General features: G+C 42.9%; 1 protein-coding gene across 1 annotated transcript in view; it reads right to left on the bottom strand.

Annotated features, from left to right (window-relative positions):
* Positions 1-4,083: 4,083 nt before the first annotated feature.
* Positions 4,084-9,201, bottom strand: part of LOC143300991 (A disintegrin and metalloproteinase with thrombospondin motifs 7-like) — a 29,074-nt gene continuing 23,956 nt past the window's right edge. The window contains exons 13-14 of the mRNA XM_076614964.1: positions 8,994-9,201; positions 4,084-7,873 (exon numbers count right to left, since the gene is read on the bottom strand). The exon at positions 8,994-9,201 is cut by the window's right edge and continues 59 nt beyond it. Coding sequence (XP_076471079.1) covers positions 7,686-7,873; positions 8,994-9,201 — 396 coding nt within the window. The 3' untranslated portion in view covers positions 4,084-7,685. The remainder of the gene's footprint in view (positions 7,874-8,993) is intronic.

Below are 9,201 nucleotides of genomic sequence, written 5' to 3'. Positions count from 1 at the left end.
CTCAGTGACGTGACAGCCCTTCACTGACATCCTGACCTGTGAGCTCTGTCTTATCTCAGTGACGTGACAGCCCTTCACTGACATCCTGACCTGTAAGCTCGGTCTTACCTCAGTGACGTGACAGCCCTTCACTGACATCCTGACCTTAAGCCATGTCTTATCTCAGTGACGTGACAGCCCTTCACTGACATCCTGACCTGTAAGCTGTGTCTTATCTCAGTGACGTGACAGCCCTTCACTGACATCCTGACCTGTAAGCTGTGTCTTAGTGAGGTGACAGCCCTTCACTGACATCCTGACCTGTAAGCTGTGTCTTACCTCAGTGACATGACAGCCCTTCACTGACTAGCATAATCAGCAACAGTCAATGGGTTAAACAATGTTGTGTTGCATTCATGTGTACATGTGTGCGTGTCTGATATATAAGGAAAATTGATTGGAGAGCTGTCAGTACATTCTTTTCTGTCACTTTATGGTTGTGATCCAACGTGTGAAACCCTGACATCAGATTTCATTTCATTTGCTCTTTCCTTTTCCATCTCAATTGAAAAGGCATTGGTTGTTGCTCTGTTTTGGGTACTTTTGCACATATTATTATTTTGATGTTAAATACTTGTGTTATCATTTTTCAAGGTATTGTTATTTCAAGATAAAGTGAAGTGCAATATATATTAAGAAAGAAGATGGCCCAAGATGAACTTGCAGCGAACAGTGGAGACAGACCTCAGACATGTCGACAGACGATGGGGCGACACCAGCAAACAGTGGAGACAGAGACCTCACACATGTCGACAGACGATGGGGTGACACCAGCAAACAGTGGAGACAGACCTCACACATGTCGACAGACGATGGGGCGACACCAGCAAACAGTGGAGACAGACCTCACACATGTCGACAGACGATGGGGCGACAACAGCAAACAGTGGAGACAGACCTTAGACACGGCGACAGACGATGGGGTGACACCAGCAAACAGTGGAGACAGACCTCACACATGTCGACAGACGATGGGGTGACACCAGCAAACAGTGGAGACAGACCTCAGACATGTCGACAGACGATGGGGTGACACCAGCAAACAGTGAAGTCAGACCTCAGACATGTCGACAGACGATGGGGTGACACCAGCAAACAGTGGAGACAGACCTCAGACATGTCAACAGACGATGGGGTGACACCAGCAAACAGTGGAGACAGACCTCACACATGTCGACAGACAATGGGGTGACACCAGCAAGCAGTGGAGACAGACCTCAGACATGTCGACAGACAATGGGGTGACACCAGCAAGCAGTGGAGATGGAGTGAGACCTCAGACATGTCGACAGACGATGGGGTGACACCAGCAAACGTGAAGTCAGACCTCAGACATGTCGACAGACGATGGGGTGACACCAGCAAACAGTGGAGACAGACCTCAGACATGTCAACAGACGATGGGGTGACACCAGCAAACAGTGGAGAGAGACCTCACACATGTCGACAGACAATGGGGTGACACCAGCAAGCAGTGGAGACAGACCTCAGACATGTCGACAGACAATGGGGTGACACCAGCAAGCAGTGGAGAGACAGACCTCAGACATGTCGACAGACGATGGGGTGACACCAGCAAACAGTGGAGACAGACCTCAGACATGTCGACAGACGATGGGGTGACACCAGCAAACAGTGGAGACAGACCTCAGACATGTCGACAGACAATGGGGTGACACCAGCAAACAGTGGAGAGACAGACGATGGGGTGACACCAGCAAACAGTGGAGAGAGAGACCTCAGACATGTCGACAGACGATGGGGTGACACCAGCAAACAGTGGAGAGACAGACGATGGGGTGACACCAGCAAACAGTGGAGAGAGAGACCTCAGACATGTCGACAGACGATGGGGTGCAGCTGAGGAGCACGGAGAATGGAGCATATGGACCGCTTCATGCGTCCAATGTCTTGAGATATACACTGAAAAATCAGCAGCCCAGTCTCTACTTCATCTCTCCTCAGTCACTGTCTGTCTCTGCCCAGAACCAAGACGACCTGTGTGCATCCCTGGCCTTTGCAGTTTGCAGGACTACAGACTACAAAGATGTGTAAGATATGTTGTGTATATCCAGTTGACTTCTACATGACAGCATTGAGCGTGGGAATGTGTGCACACTGTACAGTCTGTCTGCAGTCAGTGAGATGTGGAGGCTGAATGCACTTCTTTACTGAGTGCTCTGTGCCACACATTCAGTGCCGGTGTACAGTGTTGGAAGATGGGGTTGGTAAAGAATCGTTCTAGATAGGTGAGGGATAGATTGATATATAAAGTATAGATAGATGATAGAAGATTGATATATAAAGTATAGATAGATGATAGATATTCAAAGCACTTTTTTTTCCCCGCTGTACAGATGGCTAGTAAGTTTTCCAGTGATTATTATCATTAGATTTGGTGCATGATGGGTACAGCAGCCAGATGCTTAAAGTTGCTGTTTTGGACTTGAAGTGTGAGGGTCCTGGGTTCAGTCCCACTGTCAGTACCAGGTGGGTGAATGATGGAAGGTCAACATTTACATCTGCCTGTGCCTTAATCCCCGCCATGCACATCCAGGTCAGTGTTTGGTGGCTTGTAGAAATGCAAATATACCAGCATGAACACCCCTGAATATGGAGTATGGCTGCCTGTATAATGAGGTAAAAATGGTCACACACATAAAAGCCCACCCTTAAATTATACAAGTGAACATGGGAATTGCTGCCCTTGACTGCAGAAATAACAGAAAGGTTTGATCCATGTAGATGTTTTGTTTTCACTTTTTTGATGATGAGGATGTTGCTGCTGCTGCTGCTGTGGATGTCCATTTTAGTGTGGGACTGCTTGTCAAGGCTGTGCTGTCAGTGACATGTCCACCATCACCAGGCCTGAGAAATACAAACACCTGTGGTGCTGATCCCAGACACATCGGTGAAGAGGATGATCCCCAACTGTATGGTCCCAGACTTCTCATGGGGCACATTTCGCATTTAACTGCGGGGAGGACTTCAGACCGGGTTACTACAGCATAGAATGTGATGGACATGTCATTTTTCATGTGCCAATCAGTTCATATCAGTCTAATTTATTATTTTCTTATTGTGATACATTTCAGTTACTTCTGCTTGGTGTTACTTTTTTTTGTTTGGCTCAGAACACTGCGGCTTTAAGTTTGTATGCATTGTGCTTGTGTCAGTTTTTCTTCAGTGAAGCCATTCCATTTTGCAACTGTGGGCCTTCTTTTCTTTGGGTTTTTTTTTTCTTCTTTCTTTCTTTTTTTTGTAAAGCATTCCATTTTGCAATAGTTTTCCTTGTTCTGGAATGACTTTTCAGCACAAACACGGTGTGATGCATGCGAGGTGTGTCATCTTGTTCAGCAGTGGTGTGACGTGACAAATGCTGGTGTGCACACTTCCTGTGTAACTGCCTCCTTCACCCCCTGACCTCCCCACCTGACCCCCTTCCCTAGATGTGATGTGTGACAAATCCTATGACCACTGTGCTGAGGAAAGAAAGGGGTGTGTCCTGTAAATGTGAATGGTATCTACTGCATGCATGCTACTGGTGGGAAAGAAAGAATTCTATTAAAAGGAAAACTGATGAATAGCTGTGGATGTTGGTTGTTGTTGGTTGGCTGTTGTTCTGATGTTCAAGGCTCCAAGTTTTGAGATGCTAAGAGATTTGAGAAAGGCCTAAAGCCAGACAGACAGATAGACCAACCAATGTCAGACTTCACCTGAGCACAGTGTGGGAGCGACGGTCACTCCTGTACTGGACTGTCCAGCCACACCTGACGCTGCATCAGCCATCACCAGAACGCAACGCCATAGTCTCCGAAGACTGACGGATGCTCATATGTTGTTGATGTTCTTTGTTTCTTTTGTCTCTTCCCTTCCCAACATTCAGGGACATATGTATAGAAAGTGTGAACAATTTGTAGACAGAGTCAGTCATGTACAACAAACTCAGCTGAAAACGAAAAGTACAGACAGACAGTTTTCAATTTGCATACACAGAGGTACTCAAACTAAACAAACTCAGCTGAAAAAGAACATTCACAGAAGTTCAAAATTTCTGAATATAATATTTGCTGAAATAGGATTGTGGAATTCTGCTGAGGTGGAAGACAGAATTAAGAAGCATTGAAAGTAAAAAGTACAAATAATAAAACCTTGGATTCTTAATGAAGGAATGAAATTCAGCTACCTACTAATGTCATCACAATGTTACAATTTGCCCTTCCTCACATGTATACATTCATACATTTGTACACACAAGCATGCACAACACACACGCACACACAAATACGTGTCCATGCAAATAAGTTTTACGCATTACATTCTGTCATAAACACATTTACCTGATTAAGGACTCTCTCTCACACACACAAACACAAACATGCACACAAATGTGCATGCAAATACTTTCATGCATTACATTCTGTCACATACACATTTACCTGCTTTATGTTAAGACTCAGATGCACACACACACACACACACAAATCAGTGTCCATGCAAATACTTGCATGCATTACATTCTGTCACAATCACATTTACCTGCTTTGTGTCAGGACTAATCAGCTGCACAAAATAAACGCTTTCCGTGCTACTATCACCATCCATTTAACGTAATACTGACACAGATTTCAGAAACAAAGACGAATTCCTCTCTCGTGTTCTCTCAATAAGCTATTAGAAGTAAGAGAACAAAAATGATGACATTTGAACAAAAATCATTTTATGGGACTGGAATTTGTGAACAAACTATAGTAAAAAGACAGATTACACCAAATAAAACAAATATATGAAAGTAAAAGGCAGATTACAGCAAACAGAATAAACATTAAATGATTAATACCACATGTTTCAAACAATAAACATCAATGCTGAACATTTCAAACAGAACAAATGTCAGTCCTACACATTTCAAACAGAACAAATGTCAGTCCTACACATTTCAAACAGAACAAATGTTGATGCCACACATTTCAAACACAACAAATGTTAATCCTACACATTTCAAACAGAACAATTGTCAGTCCTACACATTTCAAACAGAACAAATGTCAGTCCTACACATTTCACACATTTCAAACAGAACAAATGTCAGTCCTACCCATTTCACACATTTCAAACAGAACAAATGTCGATGCCACACATTTCAAACAGAACAAATGTCAATGCCACACATTTCAAACAGAACAAATGTCAGTCCTACACATTTCACACATTTCAAACAACAAATGTCAATGCCACACATTTCAAACAGAACAAATGTCAGTCCTACACATTTTAAACAGAACAAATGTCAGTCCTACACATTTCACACATTTCAAACAACAAATGTCAATGCCACACATTTCAAACAGAACAAATGTCAATGCCACACATTTCAAACAGAACATCACAGTACAGTTGCTGATGATCCAACATGCGCTGGCTGCAAAGCAAAATGAATGTGTGGAACAGGAAGCATGGCACAGCATGACAACACAGAATCCTCATTCATGAACAGACGTGGGGAGGGGGGATACTACAGGTAGTAAACAGACAACAGAACACGTGTCTACACAGACTGAGACAATAGAATATGAATGCAAGTCATTATATCCACTGGAGTAGGAGGGGGAAAAAATGTACAAAAATGTGATAATTGTATATACGGTACCTCAAATGCAATGTTGATTGCAATCATTTCATTCCAGGAAAGAAAATATCAAATATTAATTTTTGATTCAGCAGCTCTGGAGAAAGGAATTCTTATCACAAAATAAAGATTCAATGTTTTCAATGATTATTTACAATAATTCTGGAGAAATATAATTACTTACAGAATAACCCCACAAGTCTCAGGTTCTTGCATAAAAAATGCTTAAAACTGAGTTTTTGCTAATAAAGAGCTTTATGTTTGATGACTGTTAAAATCAAACAATTTTTTTCAGATCCATTAATTGCAAATCTGCTTAATTGAGTTTTCATAAATAAGTGAAAATTGACAGTACAAATATTCCACTGTGATCAGTTGTACAACAAAATCAAGAAAAACCATCATAATAATTGATAGAATAATATACAATATATAACAGAACCTAAAATCTTCTAGATGAAGGTAAAATCTTGGCGATTTATTTGCAGACATTCCTTTGGCAGTTTGTGAGCAATAATTGTTAAATGAAATCAGCATACCGAAACTATTTTCTTCAACAAACTGTTCTGTGGAGATACCAACCTGATACTATGCAACAAATAATATCAAGGTCATGGATTCTTTACATATTGTATAATACTCTCAATCAGTAAGTACTAAAATGATTTTTCTGTCTCTCCATCTCTCTCTCTCTCTCTCAATCTTGCTGTATACTGGTGAATTCCCGCATTCTATCTTGCTGTCACCATTCTGTCTTGTTGATGTCATTATATCCCCACACCTTCTATTGATGTTTATTACCTTTCCCTCTACCAAATGAAATCAGTCTACTTACCATTGTGAACCACTCTCCCCAAATGAAATCAGTCTACTTACCATTGTGAACCACTCTCCCCAAATGAAATCAGTCTACTTACCACTGTGAACCACTTACCATTGTGAACCACTCTCCCCAAATGAAATCAGTCTACTTACCACTGTGAACCACTTACCACTGTGAACCATTCTCCCCAAGTGAAATCAGTCTACTTACCATTGTGAACCACTCTCCCCAAATGAAATCAGTCTACTTACCATTGTGAACCATTCTCCCCAAATGAAATCAGTCTACTTACCATTGTGAACCACTCTCCCCAAATGAAATCAGTCTACTTACCATTGTGAACCATTCTCCCCAAATGAAATCAGTCAAGTACCATTCTCCTCAAATGAAATCAGTTTGCTTACCATTGTGCACCACTCTCCCCAAATGAAATCAGTCTACTTACCATTGTGAACCATTCTCCCCAAATGAAATCAGTCAAGTACCATTCTCCTCAAATGAAATCAGTTTCCTTACCACTGTGTACCATTCTCCTCAAATGAAATCAGTGAAGTACCATTCTCCTCAAATGAAATCAGTTTGCTTACCATTGTGTACCATTCTCCCCCAAATGAAATCAGACAACTTACGGTTGGGTACCATTCTCCCCAAATGAAATCAGTCAAGTACCATTCTCCCCAAATGAAATCAGTCAAGTACCATTCTCCCCAAATGAAATCAGACGACTAATGTTTGGGTACCACTCTCCCCAAATAAAATCAGACTACTTATGATTGTGTACCATTCTCCCCAAATGAAATCAGACTACTTATGTTTGGGTACCATTCTCCCCAAATGAAATGAGACTACTTACCATTGTGTACCACTCTCCCCAAATGAAATCAGACTACTTATGGTTGGGTACTATTCTCCCCACACGAATTCTATCTTGGTACATGCCATTCACTCCTGAATTTCTCCTCCTCCTCCCTAACACTGTACAGAGTCACTGGGGCGCGGCACTGAAGAACTGTTCACCAGATTCCTGCAGGTCTGCTGGCTATGTATCAGTGCCTGGGTCTCTGCAACTGGTTTTCCTGTCCATTCTGCATTGCCGACATTGTATTGCATTCCTGAAACATGGGCCTGGCTGTGTTCCGTTGAGTTCTATCCTGGTACAATCCACCCCCATCCTCTCCCTCCCGCCCACCCCGTCTACAGCGCCCTCTGTGGAGAGGAGAGGGGGAGGAGGGAGAGGAGGAGGAGGGGGACGAAGGACAGGGGGCGCTGTCTGCAGCCAGTGTCGGTGGTGTTGGTACTGCACGTCAGGCAGCACAACGCGACATCACACGACTCTCCCCTGTTGACGCAGCCCTGCAGGACTCGGTCCCCGTACTCACAGCCTGGGGGACACACAACATATTGTATTGTATTGTTTTGTTGTACTGTTTTGTATTGTATTGTATTCAGTCCCTGTACTCACAGCCTGGGGGACACACAACATATTGTATTGTTTTGTTGTACTGTTTTGTATTGTATTGTATTCAGTCCCTGTACTCACAGCCTGGGGGACACACAACATATTGTATTGTATTGTATTGTTTTGTTGTATTGTTTTGTATTGTATTGTATTCAGTCCCTGTACTCACAGCCTGGGGGACACACAACATATTGTATTGTATTGTTTTGTATTGTTGTATTGTTTTGTATTCAGTCCCTGTACTCACAGCCTGGGGGACACACGACATATTGTATTGTATTGTTTTGTTGTATTGTTCTGTATTGTATTGTATTCAGTCTCTGTATTCACAGCCTGGGGGACACACAACATATTGTATTGTTTTGTTTTGTATTGTATTGTTGTATTGTTTTGTATTGTATTGTTGCATTGTATTGTATTCAGTCTCAGCCTGGGGAACACACAACATATTGTATTGTATTGTTTTGCATTGTTGTACTGTATTGCACTGTACTGTATTGCATTGTATTCAGTCACTGTACTCAACTGGGGGATACAGGAATTGGTGGGGGGTGGGTAAAAATTAAGGCCCAACTACATATTGCATTGTATTTTATTGCATCATACTGCGTCGCATTGTATTGTATTGAGTCTCTGTGCTGACAGCCTGAGGAACACAGAGATGGGGGTGGGGAGGGAGTTGAGGTTACTGATTAAGGCCCCACAACATACTGCACGATGACTTACCTGCCCTTCTGTTGACATGACACACACCCTGACAGGTGATAACGATGACTTACCTGTCCCTCTGTTGACACGACACACACCCTGACAGGTGATAACGATGACTTACCATGACAGGTGATAATGATGACTTACCTGCCCTTCTGTTGACATCACACACACCCTGACAGGTGATAACGATGACTTACCTGTCCCTCTGTTGACACGACACACACCCTGACAGGTGATAACGATGACTTACCGTGACAGGTGATAATGATGACTTACCTGCCCTTCTGTTGACATCACACACACCCTGACAGGTGATAACGATAATTTACCTGCCCCTCTCTTCACATCACGCAGACTCTGACAGGTGGCACAGCAGTGGAAAGCCAGCGTCAGGTTGTAGCAGCCCTGATGAGCGTTACGCCGCACGGCAGTGGCACAGCTGACGCCATCAACACTGTCAGCGTCGTGACAGGTCCAGTTGTTTGGGCTGAAGTTACAGGTGTGACAGCAGTCTGCGTCCAGCACCTCACCATTGGT

The sequence above is a fragment of the Babylonia areolata genome, chromosome 27, assembly GCF_041734735.1.
Source record: "Babylonia areolata isolate BAREFJ2019XMU chromosome 27, ASM4173473v1, whole genome shotgun sequence".
NCBI classification, from domain to species: Eukaryota; Metazoa; Mollusca; class Gastropoda; order Neogastropoda; family Buccinidae; genus Babylonia; species Babylonia areolata.
This window is presented reverse-complemented; position numbering and strand designations above follow the sequence as displayed.